This window comes from Erythrolamprus reginae, chromosome Z (assembly GCF_031021105.1).
Source record: "Erythrolamprus reginae isolate rEryReg1 chromosome Z, rEryReg1.hap1, whole genome shotgun sequence".
NCBI classification, from domain to species: Eukaryota; Metazoa; Chordata; class Lepidosauria; order Squamata; family Dipsadidae; genus Erythrolamprus; species Erythrolamprus reginae.
The window spans coordinates 117202122-117222136 of NC_091963.1; the positions used below are offsets into that span (position 1 = coordinate 117202122).

At 38.6% G+C, this 20015-nt stretch overlaps 1 protein-coding gene across 1 annotated transcript; it reads right to left on the reverse strand.

The window, feature by feature from the left end:
* Nucleotides 1-11741: 11741 nt before the first annotated feature.
* On the reverse strand, nt 11742-19421 carry LSM12 (LSM12 homolog). Its single transcript, XM_070767319.1, has 5 exons — nt 19164-19421; nt 17526-17659; nt 15527-15636; nt 13901-14027; nt 11742-12270 (listed from the first exon to the last, which is right to left on the reverse strand). Exons 1-5 carry the CDS (start codon nt 19282-19284, stop codon nt 12178-12180), a joined length of 585 nt encoding a protein of 194 aa, XP_070623420.1. The 5' UTR covers nt 19285-19421; the 3' UTR covers nt 11742-12177.
* Nucleotides 19422-20015: the final 594 nt, after the last annotated feature.

Here is a 20015-nt window from a genome sequence, read left to right on the forward strand (position 1 = left end):
GAATCAATGTAAAAGCAAATAATGCATGCAAACTCATTAGGAAAATCCAAACTTTAAGGCTTAAAAAAAAAGTGGTGGGTGGACAAAGTGAAGGCATAAGGGGATGGAGACAGACAGCGAGAAGAAGCGAAGTATGGAGGTCCTAACGAAGGCTAACACCAGATGCTTCCTACGCCGCCCCAAATCGTTCCCAAAATCACCCCTCCAGACGCTCCCTATGCCACCCCACATCGCTCCCAAAATCACCCTTCCAAGTTTCTTATGCCGCCCCAAATTACTCCCAAAATCCCCCCTCCAGACACTTCCTAGGCCACCCCAAATCGCCTCCAAAATGACCCCTTCAAATGCTTCCTATGCCACCCCAAATTGCTCCCAAAATCCCCCCTCCAAAACCTTCCTATGTTGCCCCAAATCATTCCTAAAATCACCCTTCCAAAACCTTCCTACACTCCAAAAATGACCCCTTCAAACGCTTCCTGTGCCACCCCAAATCACTCCAAAAATCACCTTCAAACACTTCTTAAGCTGCCCCAAATCGGTCCAAGTCACCCCTCCAAAACCTTCCCACGCCGTCCCAAATCACTCCAAAAATCACCCCTCCAAATGTTTCCATTTCCCCAAATCACTCCAAAAATCACCCCTCCAGCCGCTTACTATGCCACCCCAAATCGAGGTCCTAACGAAGCCAAATGGAGTGAAAAAAGGCAGCAAGGAAAAACGAGGCATTTTGAAAGGAGGTGATTTTGGAAGACTTTGGGAGTGATTTGGGGCGGCGTAGAAAGCTTTTGCAGGGGTGATTTTGACAGTGAGATGGGGCAAAGGAAGCGGTAGGCTAGAGGGGATTTTGGCAGCGGGATGGGGCAACTGCATGGAGCAGAGGAAGCGGAGGGCTAGAGGGGAAAGGGGCAGGGAAATTTATTTATTTATTTATTAGATTTGTTTGCCGCCCCTCTCCGTAGACTCGGGGCGGCTAACAACAGTAAAAACACAATATGAACAAATCTAATATTAAAAGTAATGTAAAAAACCCCAATTTAAGAAACCAATCATACATACACACATACCATGCATAAATTTTATAAGCCTAGGGGGGAAAAAATATCTCAGTTCCCCCATGCCTGACGACAGAGGTGGGTTTTAAGGAGCTTACGAAAGGCAAGGAGGGTGGGGGCAACTCTGATATCTGGGGGGAGTTGGTTCCAGAGGGTCAGCTCCGGTGTTCCCCACCTCGGGACTGCAGGTGCAATCAAAAGGAGGTGGGGAATCCCAGCGAGGGCAGCAAGCAAATGGGAAATCCCGGTGGTGGCAGTCACAAGGCAGGGGAATCCCTGCGGCATTAAGAGAGCCCACGCGCAGTAAGAGAGCCCACGCACCCGGGCTCGGGTTCGTAAGGTGAAAATGGTTCTTAAGAAGAGGCAAACAAATCTTAAACATCGGGTTCGTATCTCGAAAGGTTCACATGAAGAGGTGTTCGTAAGACGAGGTATTACTGTATGTACGTTTTTTATATTATTGTTTTATTGATTTTTATTATTAAATTTTAACTGTTTTTATTGTTGTTGTATTTATTCTGATAGTTAGCCACTCAGAGTCCTTTTGGATTGAGCAGCATATAAATATAATAAATAAATAAATAAACAAACAAACAAACATACATGTTAAATTTTCGATAAAGAAACGGAGGTGAGGGGAAAGACCATAACACAATGCTGCTAATTTTTAACTGCTGTATATAATTGACTTCTCTTTGGGCAACATTCAATGTTCTTGGAAGACATTCCAGGAATGTAAGTTTAATGAATCCTAACAAGAAGGGGTGATCTATTGTCAAAACTGTCGCCATTCAGAATGGACACATTTTATGAATTCTGTGGTATTAGACAAGAGGATGCACTACAGTGCCAGTATTATGTCAGTCTCCTTGTCATTGGGTAAGGAAATAAGAAGGGCCATTCATCAGAGCAAAAAAGACATAAAGATTTGTTGTATGGATTCCCCTGCCTCTCCCCTGTAGGGTAAGGAAAGATGTCAATTATATGCAGGCTGTATCTACAAACAGGGTGTTAGTTCAGTTTCCCACATGGATACATTAATATATCTGCTACAAACAGAGGCCAGCAAGCTATTTGGACAGAAACACTTGTTTTCACATTCCCTTTGATTTTGAGTCTATACAAAACAAGCATTAAAAAATAATTTCTCCTGCCAAAGTAAGTATTAATATGTATTAATATATAGTGCATAGATTAATATGGAAATGGAGTGATTGCCCACCAATCAATGAGTATCAAGACAATGATGAAATTGGGTCACACAAAATTATTGCTTACAACTGATTTGTTATCTGAGGAAATATTTCTTTAGAACATACAGTAAACATACAGTAAATTGATCATATCGATAAGCCATGAATGAATTCCATGGCACCAAACTGGAAAAATCATCATCTATCCTAGGCTATATGTTCTAACTTTTTTAAGAGAAATTTATTCTTACTTCATTCCAGTATTTGCACTGACAACTTTAAATATAAAAAGCTTTGCTTCTTCATTGGACTGTGGATTGAGGCAAGAACCCAAAATAATTTCCAGGATGTTTGATGACTTTCAGAGGAGATTGCTTCTCCTACTTTATGACTTTTATTTTTATTTTTTGTAAACCACCTTTATTATTTTTATAAATAACTCGAGGTGGTGAACATACCACCATCCTCTTAATTTCCCCACCTCCTAGTAACAGGTAGGTGAGACTACCTTGTGCAGAGATTTTAAGAGACAGAATATCCCAGAATTAGACACTGAGGGGGGGGGGGCACCGTGCTTAGGTCAACATTTAGATCAGAGGAAACCTCTCTGCAAGACTTTTCCAGAAGAAATGGAAAACTGAAAACTTCTTTGCTGAAAACAGATCCAACAATCCTGGTGGAATGGACAACCAGGGAATAGACAAGCTGCTTTGTATTTCTCTCTCTCCCCCCCCCCCCCAGATAAGCAGAGGTGGGCTGCTAAGGTGGACCGGTGACGTGTGTTCACCCCAATGGCTCTGAGTGCTAGCGGAGTCTAGGGCAATTATGCTACTGCACCTGGGCAAGTAGCGAAATCATGCACAGACATGCAGTTAAATCGTTGCGTATCCGTGTGCAATTTCGCTACCTGCCCAGGTGCAATAAGCATAATTGGGCTGGACTCCGCTAGCACTTAGAGCCACGAGGGCGAGCACATGTCACCGGTCACCTTAGCAGCCCACCTCTGCAGACAAGGTACCTCACCAGTGCTCCTTATACAGTTGCTCCTCCTGAGGAGACCTGCAAGACAAAGGCCTCCAGCAACTTTAGAGCTGTGTGAGATAAAAGAATTGTCTTGCTCAACCCACAGTCAGTGCTTATAACAGGGGTCCCCAAACTTTTTACACAGGGGGCTAGTTTACTGTCCCTCAGACTGTTGGAGGGCCGGACTATAAAAAAAAACCTATGAACAAATCCCTATGCACACTGCACAAATCTTATTTAAAGTAAAAAACAAAATGGGAACAAATACAATATTTAAAATAAATAAGTAATTAAATAATGAAGTAATAAAGTAATTTATACTTCTTTATTAACAAGTAAATTTAAACTTAAATCAACAAACTCCCTCCATTTCTCCTTCCTTCCTTCCCTCCCTCCTTCCTCTCCATTTCTCTCTTCCCTCTCTCTTTTCTTCCTTCTCTCTCATTTGTTTCATTTTCCTCTCCCTCGTTTTCTCTCCATCATTTTCTCATTTTTCTCTTTTCTCTCTCTGTCTTTCCATCTATCCCCCTTTCTCTCTTCCTCTCTATCTCTCCCTCTTTCTCTCTTTCTTTCTCTGTCCCTCTCTCTTTCTCTTTCTTTCTTTCTCTCACTCATTCTCTTTCTCTCTCCCTCTTTGTATCTCTCCCTCTTTCTCTCCCTCTCTCTCTATCTCCCTCCTATCCTCCCCGCCTCTTGCCTCTGTACCACCTCCTCGCTCAGCAGCAGACCGCGGTGAGTTGACAGGAGATTCGGGAGCTTATTATATCTATTGATAAAATCTTGTGGGCTGCCGCGGGCCGGATAAATTGCCTCAGCGGGCCGCATCCAGCCCCCGGGCCGTAGTTTGGGGACCGCTGGCTTATAAGGACATTGGATTCATATATTTCCCTTTCTATTCCCTTTCAGACTTTCCTTGTTCATTACTTTTCAGCTTTAGGAATCTGCAGATCAACATTTTTTTAAAAAAATACATTTCCTTGAATTCTTAGCAAAGTAACTTTTAAATACAAATGTAAAGACATTTTTTTCCCAGAATAGTCTAAGGATCAAAAATTGAAATAAGATTTGGAATCAATTATAGGGGTCCTTCTTATGGGAAAATACTTTTCATTTGAATCTTTAAAAACATGATAGCATGGGAGTTTGAAGATTGGAGAGTAGAGAGAACTGGACGGAAATAAAAATTACTGTTAAAGGAGAAGATCACTTATATTTGACTATTGACTATTTGACTATATTAATACAGAATGTAACAGCATATTTTAACATTCAATATATTGAAGGGTATTTTTAAAATAGATCTAAAAATTAACTCTTAAAACACTTGCCTTTATAGGTACGCTGTGTTTAAATGATGCTACAGAAAAGCAGTAAGTTTTACCAGATAAGACTGAGATAGATTTGAAAATGGATTTTAAAATGTCAAACTGCAAGAATGATATGGAAAAAGACGCTAGGCTGCACATACAAAAAAAGCAGCTGATGCCTTAGGAATTAAAAGAAATAATAAACAAAGAGAGTGATCTGGATAATCTTTTTATGTTGGATTTACAAAAGAGGGTTATTAAAAATTTGAAGAATTTTGTAAGGTCAAAAAAATGAAATCAAGTTTTAGGGCACTGTTTGAAGAATTGAAGTTCAAGATTGCTAAAAGAAAAAGGAATATAAAGTTGGTTTAGAAGATGATCAAGGTAAAAGTAGATATGTTGTCATCTCTGGTAAACCTTAATGGGCTTTTGCTGACATCAGGACTCAAATGACAAGGCTTTATGGATTTGTTTACAGATAGGAAATGTGGGAATGAGACCATTTTAAGATAAAGTGAGAAGTAACTTAGCCGACCATATTTAGGAAGAAGGAACACCAGGCCAACGTCACATCTTGTACTCAGCAAAGCTATATATATGTTAAGTCTGAAAGGGGTTTTATTAATATTCCTGTATTGTTAACTAATTACCTGTATTATTATAAATAAGTGTCATCTATAAATCTAAGATCCTTGCTATCTTTGGGACCATATTTTCTGGCTGAAACTGCTCAGCCCAAAAGTGCCAGCAGGAAAGAAATGTAAGTGTCCAACTCTTAAAATTCAGGAACTTGAACTGTGGTGGCAACCCTCTCTCTCTGGAACAGATGGGCTCTCAAGTTCAGAATGCCCCTCCCTGTTAATATTTAGGAAGACTTACAACTTCACTATTCAGCAGGGGTTTTAGTGGGAGGTTGTCATAGGACTCAAGACAAAAATCCAAGTTTTTCCCAAAAACATCATCATATCTGAGTCTGGTTTTGGATTATTTTTAGTGTGCTCAGATGCTTCATAACAGTTGTTTGTAGCTACACTTGAACCAAACTTAAATATTAGGATATTGATATATTGCTCAAGATAACTTGGATATTTTGTTCCCTGTCTTTAGGCCCCAGCAAGAGATCCAATCATTTGTTTGGCTAAACATGTTACAGAAGTATGCAGAATATTTGGCCAAAAAGCCATTGTTTAATAAAAGAAAAGTGTGCATACTTGCATTTCTGTGACATTTAGCTGTTATCTACAGGTCATATTGTAGGAATTAAGTAGAAATAACATCTGAATTCCAGGAAAGTCAGGTTACAGTAATTCTACCATCATCCCATAAAAAAGGATATGACAGCAGGAACCAAGCTGCAACAGGTAGTAATTTTAGGCACCCTCATACATGGCAAAATTTTGATTAGACTGGCTTCACTATCTTGGTATAACAAATTCAGGAATAAATATTACAACTCAAAAGCAGTACCATTACAAACTGATGGCTATCTAAAATTGTGAATTGTAATTGACAACCGAAATGTCCTGGGTTCTAAAACAGCCCCTTTGCTTCAGTATTTTTCTGTTAACCAACCCCAAGAAAACCACAACAGCTTCTGGATTGTCCCTCAATACATATCAAAAGTTGTACTGTACTGTGCTGTTAAAATTGAAATACAATCCTTGCTCTGACTCTAGACTTGTCTTGCACTTAATCCATCCACTAAATCTCTACTTTTTTCAAGGCCTTCCTTGTATTTGTCACTGTGAGAAGTTCCTTACACTCAGATTTGCAATGGTGGCTCTTTTGGTACAAACCACTCATTTTTATCATCAGTTGTTATATATGATTCAAGACAACAAAACACATCTAACACTCCTACCACCTATTTTTGGCACAACCACCAACCACCCTGAGTTAGAAAGGGCTGATAGTGAGCAGCCTAGTAATCCAGCAGGGCTTTCATGACTATTAGAAGTTTGGAACTTAATTCTTATTTTTTAGGGCAGCATCTTAACCATTCCAACAAAATTGGCTTATTCCAGGCTGCTCTATTTATTCTCTATATCTTCTTTTCAGTCTACTGAAATATCTTCCTCCTCTAACATTGGTATTTCAGCTTTGTCCAGTAGTCTTGTCTTGTGAGAAGTCATGATCCAAGGCAAACTGACAATTCCCATTCTATTCAGCAACTCAACCTGGCCACTTAAAAGTCCTAATTACATGTTGCTTTATTATTCCGTGTTTTATTTTACATATTATTAATCTTTCATTTTGCTTTGCTAGTGTAGAAAGCCTGATTTTAAAGGAGCTATCCAGAAGCCATTACAAAGCAAGGACAAAAATGTTCTTAAGAATTGGGAAGCGATTGTTATTAGAAAGAGGGAAGTAATAAACAAGCTGACTTGCAAGACACATTTTGGCTCAGTTCAGTTCAGATGTTACACCATCCCAACCTCTATTTATTTTGAAATGGTGAGTTTATGTCTGCCATTTTATGTTAAAGTTCAGGGGGAAAATATATTTAATTCACAAAGGAAAAAACCAAAAAGGACTGCAATCTATCAGACTATGAAAAATGTTGCTTTTCAGGCCCTACTGAAAAGGTTACCATAGTTTGGGAAAATACCATAAACAGTTTACCATGGGGGGGAAATAATCGATTCAATCATGTTAAAATTGCTTTAAACATTTTTAATGGTGGTATTGTCTTGTCTTCTCTTTATCTTGTTTTTTTACGACTAAACAGCCACTTCTAACTATACAGTACACAATTTAAAATTAATTTAAATTTAACTTTCATTTTTATACTGCAAATCTTAGTTCTTAACTATGAAATTATATCTTAATGGCTGATAAACTGTATTTAGGGTTGTTTAGGTGTTAGACTTGTCCGCAACCTTCCTTTTAACCACTCAAGGATAGGTCTCAATTGTTATCTGTAAAAGATATCAGATTTCTGGGTATTATAAAAATCTAAAAATATGTGTTGCCTACTCTCAAAAGCTTTGGACATGTGTGTATGATTATCTAGTATTCTTGTTCTTTCAGACTGGGAGAACGCAAATAACACCTTGAGTACCTACCATGAACAATCAAGTCTCTGGCTTATGGTTGCCTTATAAACTATTGGGCATTTCTTACTTAGTTCAATTTTGCATATGGTTAACAATTTTGTTATTACTTCCCTGTTTACAATGTATATACCATTTCAATTAACATTGCAACATTAGAAATTAAACCCTGCATTTGTGTATTTTTTCTGTTGACACATTCTTCCAGATCTGTATGCAATACATTAGCCAAACAGGATGCCAAAATCAGTATAGCAGGAGAGCCAAGGGAAGGTAGGACAATCCCATTATTTTACAATTAAATCAGGCTATTGTTTTTCCCCAGTTAGAACATCTTTTTTATAAAAGTTAAACTGAACCAAGTTCACATTTGGAGAGCTAAAACCAACTATATTCCCTAGACAAGGCACAAGTTATTTACATGAGTGTTTTGCTAATATTATTTTAAAAATGTATTGATGGTCCGTCAGTCAAAAAGCAGTGTAAAGACTGGAAAGGAAATAAACTATTATGCACTACATGTGTAGTCCCCAATACAGAATCTGAGCTGGAAGAAACCAGTGAGGCAATTGAATACAGGCCCTGCTTTACACAGGAATCCAAATTAAAACTTCCCAGGAAAGCATTTGCCTAGCCCCCAATGGAACACACTGCTATTCTGCATAATTCACTCCACTCTTTAACTGCTGGTATTTAACAACAAAAAATGGTTGGAATGTGCTTCCTGTAAGGTAATTCCATTACATAGTGTCCTCTTCTCTACAATAACAGAAATCAGGTCTTGACCTTTTTCTGGGTGGCATCCTTTCAGTTGTAGAGGGCTATTTTATTGCTTCCATCTTTCTTGGGGCAAACATTTCAACTTATTTTCTTAGACTTACTTTCTAAATATGATAGAAACATAGAAGACTGACAGCAGAAAAAGACCTCATGATCCATCTAGTCTGCCCTTATACTATTTTCTGTATTTTATCTTAGGATGGATATATGTTTATCCCAGGCATGTTTAAATTCAGTTATTGTGGATTTATCTACCACGTCTGGTGGAAGTTTGTTCCAAGGATCTACTACTCTTTCAGTAAAATATTTTCTCATGTTGCTTTTGATCTTTCCCCCAACTAACTTCAGATTGTGTCCCCTTGTTCTTGTGTTCACTTTCCTATTAAAAACACTTCCCTCCTGGACCTTATTTAACCCTTTAATATATTTAAATGTTTCGATCACGTCCCTTTTCCTTCTGTCCTCCAGACCAGTGTTTTTCAACCAGTGTGCCGCAGCACACTAGTGTGCCGCGCGACATGGTCAGGTGTGCCGTGAAGCTCAGCAAGAGAGAGAAAAAGAGAGTGAAAGCGAGAGAGAGAGAAAGAAAGCAAGAGAGAAAGAGAAAGAGAGGCAGGGAAGGAGAGAGAGATAGAAAGAGAGCAAAAAAGAGGAAGGAACGAAGGGAGAAAGAGGGATGGAGAGAGAGAGGAAGGAAGGGAGAGAAATAGGGAGAGAAATAGAGTGAAAGGGAGAGAGAGAGATAATTTTTTTTGTCCAAACTTTTTTTAGCCCCTCCCCGCCCCGCCACCCCCCCCGCTCAAGGTGCCCCATTATTTTGTATATGTAAAAAATGTGCCGCAGCTCAAAAAAGGTTGAAAATCACTGCTCCAGACAATACAGATTGAGTTCATTAAGTCTTTCCTTGATTACAAATGCCCTTCTGTAAATATATTCCAATTTCTCTGATTCCTTAAAATAGGATGCTGACAATTAGACATAGTACTCAGGTGAAATCCAGTCAGAGTAAAATGAAACAATTACCTGTTAAGATTTGGAATTATTTCTGATACAATGTAGAAACACATTGCTTTGCAGTCATTATTATAGCATTGATTCCTCTTCACTTTGCAGTTAAGTATCATTACTTGATCAGCTATTCCACTTTGCATTTATTTTCTAAGAAGTGCGTATTTCTCTCATTTTAATCTAGTCTGCTTCCTCTGGCCAATCAAAAGCATTTTGCCTTGTGACTGTTTTTGGTGTCATCTGTAATGTCAGTTAGCACTCTCTACAACTCTTCACTCAAGTGGCTAACAAAAGTTGAATTCTGCCACTTTACAATCAGTTTAATAACGAACTATTCATGAACAATTTTTGAGCTAGCTATGTAGCCACTTAATTCTAATTTCTAACTAGAATGTCTTGAAGTACTTTGTCAACATAGAAAGTCACCTATATGATGTGCAGAGAACAACTCTACCATATTATAGTGCCTGTTCTAGAGAACAAATGTATAGGGCTTAGTTTTTGTGTCACAAAGCTTTTCTTTTCTGCTTTCCATCCATATTAAAGTTGCGGTCTTGCAAACATTAAAAATACTAACTCACACATTTTTCAAAAAATATCCAGCCATTTATCTTTCATAGAAATATAAAACTAATGTAGGAATATGTAAAATAGGCTCTCAACAAAATATGAGAGTGCACAAGTTGGCATGCCAATTTGCACATAATGTGCAACTGTGTGTCCTCATGTGTCCTCCAATTTCAGCAAACAATATGGTATGTTGTTTTCTAATTCTCTGTAGAACACACACACTCACACAGACACCACATCCTCTGCCTGCACGCTTAGACACAAACCTACCAACACAAATGCTTGATGGTTAAAAAAATTCTGGATTTTTATTGGTTTTGCTAGACAATGCTAAAAAAAATCCCTCCATTCTGAAAGGCAGGGCTTGAATTATTTAAATTTTTATCCTTTCGTTTAAAAATAACAAAAAGGGGAAGAGGAAGGAAGAGATCATAGCAAAAAAAAAAAAATCACCCAACCCAACAGCACCTTCCCGTCCTATATTATCTTTGTATCCTATGTATCTTCAAAATATTTATTTCCAAACCAAGGATTCTTATGAATGACCCTGCAAGCAGCAAGTCCAGGAGAAGTAAATCATACAAATGCTGACCATTTCAACCATTTAGCCAACAGAAGTATATAGACTTATGGACAGAAATAATACTTTTTGGACATTGTCCCCAAGTGACCCTGCAGCTCTGCCAGAACAGAGATTATTTCAATTCAAAGAATCATACTTGGCTCCCTGGAACTACAGCTACTGTGCCTGATCATCATCTACAAACAAACAAAGAAGCTGAAGTAACCTCTCAACAATGATATAGCCAGAACTATCCACAGTAAGTCATGATGTCAAAACAGGTGTCATGTGACATACATATGATATACCTGCATCATGATGTCTTACAAAGTATATAGGTTGCATCACTTGCAACACAAGACACGCATTATTTATTTCTCTTTGCCCCTCTGCAAATGCCATGGACACAGCTTACGGCATTGGAAATATATTTTTACTATGCTGCAGAGGAAAATCCCACTGAGGCAGTTTTATTCTCCTGCCAATTGACAAAAGGCCAATGAAGGACTAAGGACAATCACATGTGAATTCAAGCCCAAATCTTCACGCTCCTGCCCAGCCCCAATGGGGTCACTATGGGCAATACACAAATCGTTCCTCCTATATTACACCCAAGCAACCTCGACCTACAGGAAATTCTTGGGTGCTTTGCTGTCGTCAGCAGAACAGCATGTGAGCAAGAGGAAGCTGTGAGATCTAGTTTTCATGCCTTTTGAGGATAGAATGATACCACTACTATGATCTGTAGTCTTGGTTAACAGTTCTAATCCAGTGGCATTAAAAGAGCTGATTTGTGGCAACGTAACATAATGCACAAGGAAAAATTTACAGTAAGACCAAACGCCTTTGCCCTAAGTATGCGTTCTGAATCGCTTCAGCAGACATCTGATCTTCTGAATTATACTTAAAAATGACAACTGCAGAAAGCTTGATCGTTAACAAGCATAAGAGATTTTTTTTTCTGCCATGATCCCAATTTTGAATACTGCGAGCAGCAGAAAAATATTTAAAGGGTATTTTATATCTATCTATCTATATATATATATATATTATATATATATTTTGAGATAAGAAAAATAAGGCTAATTCAAGCCTTGCCTTGTGCAAACAAAAACCAAAATGAGATCGCCAGTCACAGAAAAGTTCCAATTACATTACTACAGTCAGCTTGTTATCTTCTGTTTCCTCTATTCTTTTCGGTTTGTAATGTGATAAACTAGGGAACTGAATTCTCCTAGCATTAAAGCAGGAGCAGGGGGGTGGCATGGAATTGATTTCAGTAAAGCAGAAAAATGTGGGAGGGAGAAAAACCTCAAATACAAGAGACAGCTGACTGTTCTAGAGAGGGGGGGGGGGAAATCTGGTGGGCAAAAAGTAAAGAGTCTGTTAGTCAAGTAATGAATGAGTTTTTAAATTATTCTCTGTTTTTGTCTTTGAAGTCTAAAGTTCAGAAGCTGTGGGTCCCATCATTACAGGGTAGCCACGACATAGAAGTGGAACCCCCCTGCCCTCCCCTGACCTCTTTTGAAGAAGGTCTTTGTCATCTGCTGCTGCGTGTTCGAAGGGTTTCCCCCCCACCCCCACCCCCCGCAGGAGCACTCTGTCACAACCAGGAAGGGCAGGCGGGACTCAGGATGAGAGGGCGCTTTCCTTCTGTGACGGCTGGACTGGTGAACGCTGCATCAGCTTTTGGCTTTCAACATCTCTAAAATGTTTCTCGACCTGAATGGAGGAAGGAGGCAAGGAAGTTAGCATTCATTTTTTAGACAGTGGAACTACTGGCACGTTCATGAAAGTAGTGGTTCATGAGGCTGTAAGTGCTGATTACAACAAGATGGTTTAAAACAGCATTCCCAAACCTTTTCAGCTCAGCAGACTGGAGGAAACCATGGCGGCAGAGGAGGAGGGGAGGGGACAGGAAGTTTTTTGAGCCTGTGCATATTGACACATTGTGCCATGCAAATATTTCCATGGTCCAGTTCCCGGCAAAGGGCCACAGACCTTGGGGACCCTTAGTTTACAGCACAGTTTGAAACTGAGGGTGACTTATGAAAAATAAAAGAAATCAATATTTTTTAAAGAAAGAAAATAGAAAAAAACACATTACATGTCTGTGTTCCATTACAAATATTAAAGAATATTTAGGAAACTGTTATCAAGGGATTGCATGTTGGTATTACATTCTCTGACATACAGAACGTTTTTATATAAAACCTGAAACATGACACACAGACATTTCATATAGTCCTACTATTGTAGGACTTTGAAATTCCATTCTATACTACAAATGCAACCAACACTTTAAACATCTGAATTTTAGCTTGCCTCTTATTTGATCAGATTTTTTTTTTTAAAGTTACAGGTAGTCCTTGACTTACAACCACAACTGAAACTGGAATTTCAATCATAAGTTGTGGTCATAAGTTGAGTCATTGACATCATCAAATCAAATTTTACCATTTTTTTTAACAGCGGTTGTTAAATGAGTCATGCATCTCTAAGATGGAATCCATTCTCCCGAATGGGTATTTTTTCCCTGCCATAAACTGGCAAAATAATGATACAAACTGTGGTCATGCGAGCATGGGACACTGTAACCTGTCATAAACATGAGCTAGTTACCAAATGCCCCAAACATGGTCATATGATCGCTAAGATATGTGCATGAGAAACATTTTATAATATTTTATAATAGCTAGAGGTGCCTTATAAACCACCCTTTCCAATGCTGAAAATTTGTTAAAACACTAGTCATCAATGACTCTCTGTATTGCTTGAAGCATACAGGTGATGGAATCCGTACCTGCAGCAGCATACTTGGGGGGGCGGGGGGAGAGAGATTTTGCTAACTTGGAAAATTCCCAGAGGGAAATCCAGCTCAAGACTGCATAATCCTAGACTGAAAGTGGAAGGGGCTAAAGAGGTTTAAGGTAATCTAGACTCTCCCTGGATATATCTTGTATCTTAAAAAGTTATAGCTTTAGTTTAGCAAGAATCTACCTATTTGGTGCAAGGAAATAAAATATTAGACTCAATGTTTCATCTCTGGGCCTGAGTCTGACAATATGAAAGCTACATTAATACATTGCATCACCATAGTCTACTGAAGCATCATTACGGAACAAGCACAATTGTCTGAGCTTACAGAGTAGAAGCTAATATTTATGAGTTATAGTGCCTGGGTTAACATATATTCTAAAATAAAAACAGTTTACTGGATAAGCAAGATATGTGAATTCAATTTAAGTTCACTTTTGAATCTGCATGATCAAGGTCAAACTTGCTTGTGCAGCTATTTTTTGAACCTTGTTTTCTTTTTTCCCTAATATCTCTCTGATCTTTGTATACTTACTATTTTGCGTACATGACTTAGGGCACTCCCCTCTTTGCCTTTACAATTTTCCACTTGATATGGAGGGGCAATGACAACTTCTTCCATCACAATTATATTTTTCTCTTGCCATTTACAATCTTTAATACTGGAGAAAGCAAAGAGAAAAATTTATAGCTTTCACTAATGAAAATTCATGGGAATTTCCAATGGAAAAAGGGAACAGGATAAAGCTATTTGTTCTTGTCACCAATTGTCCAATGACTCTTTTTTGCCTAAGAATAAGAACATTCCTAAAGAGGTAGTCCTCGACTTACAACCATTCATTTAGTGACTGTTCAAAATTACAACAGCACTGAAAAAAGTGACTTATGACCATTTTTCACACTTATGACCAAAGTAGGATCCCATGGTTATGTGATCAAAATTAGTCCCTAGCAACTGACAGCTTAGGGTCCTGGGGTTATGTGAGCATAATCTGTAACCTTCCCAGCTGGCTTCCGATAAGCAAAGTCAATGGGGAAACTCAAGATTCTCTGATCAATTGCACTCATTCACTCAACAACCGTGGCAAAAAGATTGTGAAATGGGGCACAATTCACTTAACAACTGTTTTGTTCAGCAAATGAAATTTTGGGCTCAATTGTGGTCATAAGTTGAGGACTACCTGTATTAGCTTTTCATGCTATGAATTTGCTCTGGGAATATACAAACTTACAAGAGTCAGTTAGATTTTATTTTAATCAGTCCACAACACTCATTTAACATGATACTCTTAATTATCTAAATACTATACGTGCTGAACTTTATAATTGTGTAGGTTCACATAATGCTGAATTATGTTTTTTATTATAAAATATGATTACATTGGTAGATATGTCTAATACATAAATCATAAACTACAAAGAACTACCCTACACGTAATGCTAGATCAAAATGAAATAAACCACATTCATGGCTTTCTATGATATTTGAATGCTATGTGGTATTGCGTAAAGTATTTTGTGCATTCACAGAGGGTAATAGAACCCAAATGACAGCATCTGGGCAGGTGGGCAGAGCCTTGTGCTCCCTTCATGACCGGCTCTCCGACAGCTGACAGGCACGAGCGAACTGGGGGCATTTCACCCCTGCTGTAAATTGGTTCTTTTAATGAACAACTCTACACTCTTCACAATAAACTAGTTTCAATGTATTTTTTATTTTCATTACTGAATTTAAACCCTCTAAAAATACTGTTGCATCTCAAAAAGTAATTAAAATATTCAGTGGGATTTTTAAAAATGAGATAACTTGCATAAAACATATTTGCTAGATGAAAATGAGAAAGTAAAACATTCACGAAATAAAACTCATACTAGGAACATAGGTTCACCAGCAAATAATCATACAACATTTTATACCAAACAGCCATAACAATCTAAATTATCTGGGGTTAGAATAATTGACCTAACATATTCAATTTTAATCATAAAAAGTGAGGGTGGGGGAATCAATTTTATTTGCAGGCTCCTGATTTTTAAGCAAAATAAAAAACAAATTAATGTCCATTTGCCTTGTTGGGATCCAGCACTTGGGAGGGATAAATGTACTCTAGTAGTATTGCTTACTAAAACCATTATATCTATATAAGTTCGTGTTACTTACGTCTTGTGTATAGTTTGAAATAACTGCTGTCCTTCCAAGGAGACCCCAGCACTAATTGCATATGCTTGGCTCATCTTTTCTTCCTTCTCCATCCGTGCTTTGCTTGCAAGCTGTAAAGATGCATGAGAGATGTAGTAACTTTAGTCTTCAAATGGAATTCAACTTGTGGGCTTCTTGGATGATAGAGATGGGACAAATCCCATCTCATAAACTTAAGTTTTTTAACTAAGTGAAAAACTCTCCAAATACAAGGCAATTTTAAATGTGGAAGCAATAGGGTAGTTTTAAGAATATTAAAGGGAATAGAGGGAAGTGAGATACAGCTGACATATAGCAGTCCAATCTAATATCCAAATCCAGGAATTCTGGGAGTTGACGTCCATATATCATAAAAGCCAAGTTTGAGAAATGCTAGTCTAGAAGAAATGTACAAAATGCTCCACCTGCAGCTTTATTTGTGGGAAAGAAAGTTAGTTAATTAAATCCATTTGTTTTATTTCCTTGGCATGAACTAAAATGTGGCTACCAAACAACACAAACAAACCTCCATAATCTCTTAATTAACAAATGCCAGTGAAGGTTTTGACAGAAGAAGTCACTTAATTGGGAATATATCCAACAGGTATATGAGAACTATATTTTTATAAGCAAATCCATTTTTCCCTTGTGCCATTACTGTGATAATCTAATCCTCACAATATTATCAAATGTCCAAGTATATCCAACTACCGGTATATTGTATATCATCATCATCATCCTTCTTATTTTCTCTACTACCCTGCCTTATAGGTATTATTATTATTTTACTTTGCAGGTACTTTGAGAGATTCTGCACTGAAGACAAATTCCTTATCACATTTGGCCAAATAAAGTTGTCTTCTCTTTAGCAAAATTGCACTACAAATCAAAACTCTAAAAAGTAGCATTTCCTATCTTTCTATACTTTGTCATAATAGTGATAGGTTTTGCAAGCTGTGATACCCAATTGGCACAATTGTAAATATTGATGTACACTTGTATTTCCAGTGCAATGTCAAATTACTTGACACTTAGTACATAAACTCATATGTGTATTATTCAGCCTTCCAAATGCCACATGAGATATGTAGAAAATAGGGTCGTCTGAACAATAGATTTCTCCCATTACTTCTAAAAAAATACCACTAGTACCCATCTACAACATTTATCTATATACTCCCAAGTTCAGGCAATCAAAAGACAGAGCATCTATGGGAAAAGGAAAAGATGTTTTAACTTACAGCCTTTCAAAATGTATGTATTTTTGTGGTGCGTTAAGAGAAAAGCCACAGTTGACCACTAATGCTGATAAAGTCAAGAGAATATTGAACACATACTACAATATTTCTTGGCTAGGTCAAAACAATAATTTGATCCATCAGAAGGATTGTATAAACTAATACATTGTTTGTAAGAAGCCATGCTAAGGTTTGAGAATTCCTGGATTAGGAAATAGAATGGAATAACAGAGCTGGAAGGGACTTTGGAGATCTTCTAGTCCAACCCTGTTTAGGCAGGAAACCCTACACCACTTCAGACAAATGGTTATCCAATCTCTTCTTAAGTGTTGGAGCATTCACAAACATTGTGAGGAAACAAACATTGTGAGGAAACAAACGTTGTGAGGAAAGTTGTTCCACTGATTAATTGTCAGGAAATTTATCCTTAGTTTTAAGTTGCTTTTCTCCCTGATTAGTTTCCACCCATTGCTTCTTGTCCTGTCCTCAGGTGCTTTGGATATTTAATTTATTTGACTTCTATGCCGCCAAATCCTGTGGGACTCATATTTCTAGTATATTTCTATTCTAGACCAATTTATTACTATGAAAAATGTTAACTTCCAAACGATATTGTTGTTACTGAAAATATAATGGTTAAAAACAAGAAGATGCAGTTTAAAAGTCAATTGGAATTAAACAAAAAACATTTTATTCTGTGAAGTTTATACTGAATTTTCAACACATTCAGAAAAGATTCTTACCTTGCTAACATTGAGTGAAGCTAAAGGTGGGGGTGTTTCCGCATGGTCATTAATTATGTTAATTTCTGATACATACTGTAAATTTATTAGCAAGATATCTGCATGGTTAGGTTTACCACTTGAGGAGGGGCATTCTGGGGGAAAAACATTAAGGAACATACAAACGTTGTATAGAAATTCAGAGAATGATACATTTCCACGAAGGAAGATTTTATCTTTATAGTACATCCAATGTAATCAGGATTGCCTCCTGAAAAAAACTGCGAACAAATGAACAATACAAGATTGGTTCTCTTAAAATATCCAGCAACAGGTGCTAATTCATACTGTAAACCAACCTTACCCAACTTTGTTAGTCTCTTTGTAAAGGAGCTGCAAAGGAACACAAAATCCATGTCAAATCACCTAGCATACTAATTTCATGTCAATAATTTCAAAATGAAGTGTTTCTTGGAACATTTATCACAAGACTGCAACAGCATCTTGTGCTGTTACCTTGCACCACCATGAATACTCTTTTTACTAGGAATTTATTTACAGTAGTTCACCCTTTCAAACCTTAGAAGTTGAAATGAATTGCCCTTGGAAGAAAAGATATGGAGTTTCAGTCTCCTGAACCAATGTTCACTATGACATTCTAATCAAGAAAATAGGTTTGCGCTATTATATCAGCTATGGGTATTTTTTCTTAAATCAAGAAAAATGTCAGATAGGATTCTGCATTATTAGGTTTTTAACAGCTATGTCTGCACATTACATCAAAATAGTCTAATCACATCTTATCATTAATTAATTTCTGAGTTCTTCAATTTAAGCCTAAATGTAGTCAGTGAAGATCTATAGCAGTTACAAGAAATAACTACTGAAGACCTTCCTTTTGCTGCAAATCTTTTTTCAGTTCATATAAGAAATCCCAAACCAAATATTAATGTAAACCTGGAAAGATTTACATTACACACATACATTGAAAGTAATTACATAAACAAACAGAAAATGAAGAATTACATGGATTGACTTGCATAAATACTTTTCCAAGATTCATACACTCAGATTAGTCATCAAATACTGAGAAATCAAGTGATACACATCAACAAATTTCTGCATCACTTTCTATTTCTCTTCCTCATTTTTTTTCCTCCGAATTTTTTTCCCATTCCTATTACAATATCAGAAAGCACTTTCTGGGCTTGAGTTTTCACCTCTGATCCATCTATCAGTACTGAGTTTCCTTCCCTTCCTTAACCTAGTTAACTTAATGGCTCCTCTTCACCCTCCTTCCTGTAGAGGTTCAGCTGTGCCTCCGATACCATATACAATATAGTAACTTACCTGGCTCAAATAATACCCAAATAGCCCTTAATACCCAGATAACCCAGATAGAGTCGAGTCCCCTCTTTCAAAATTAGGCCCCCTTCCCAAAAACCTCGCTCCTAGGAGTCTGATGTAGAAGTCACGCCAGCAACAGCCCCAGCCTTTCCTAACCTGTCACCGCACACCTCAGGCACTTCCTCTCATCCGCCGAAGGGGACCGAGCTGATGGAGCCAGCTCACGTGCCCTTCTCCCATGCAGCTCCCCTCGCAGGCCCAGCCACGGCCTCCCTTCGCCCTGCCCTTCCCTCCCTTCCCAATGCAGGATACTGAGCGCCAACATCTTGCTGGGGTAATCAAACGCCACCACCTCGCCTTGCAGCCGCTGCTCCTGGCAAGTCCGGCACGACACCTGGCTGCCCACACTGAAGTACTCGCCCGGGGCCGCCATCTTGTTTCAGGCCCAGGCCGCAGCGGCGGCACCCTTCGCGCCCCCGCTGCGCTTCTGCAACCTTCGCTGAGGTGGCAGAAGGAATGGCGCGGGGAACGGGAGAGGCGAAATCGATCCCGGCGCGCCAAACCGGGCCCGATGCGCTCGTCTCTCCCCCTCCCCCCCTTTTTAGCCACCTGGCTACTCTCAGCCTAGGCGGAAAAAAAAAGAACGAGTGGCCAAGGCGACGGCGCCCCGCCTATATGTCAGCCCCTCCCGCACGCACGCGCGTGACGTCACCCAGCAAACCGAAAGGCGGTTGGCTGCCTCTTCGGCGGTTCCTTCCTAGGGGCGGGGCGAGCATCCCCAACCAATCCTTAGAAAGAACACCACGGGGCCGGTTAAAAGGGGGCAGAGCGCCAGAGAAAGGGCGGGTCCTCAGCCGGCTTATGTAGATTTTCCCTGACGTAAACCGGATTAAGTTTTGATTTAACTTGCTTTCAATAAAAGGCCATATATAGAGAGCCTGTGTAGGCCTTTATAGATACACACACACACGCACATTAACTACGAGCGGGATGCATATCGCGGCTACGATGTTAAGTCCGCTGAACCGAGAGAAATTGGACTGAGGCAAACTTGACTCGCTATGACTTGTGGACTTCAACTCCCAGAATTCCTGAGTCAATCATGCTAGCTCAGGAAATCTGGGAGTTGAAGTCCACATGCCATAGAAGAGCCAACTTTGCCCG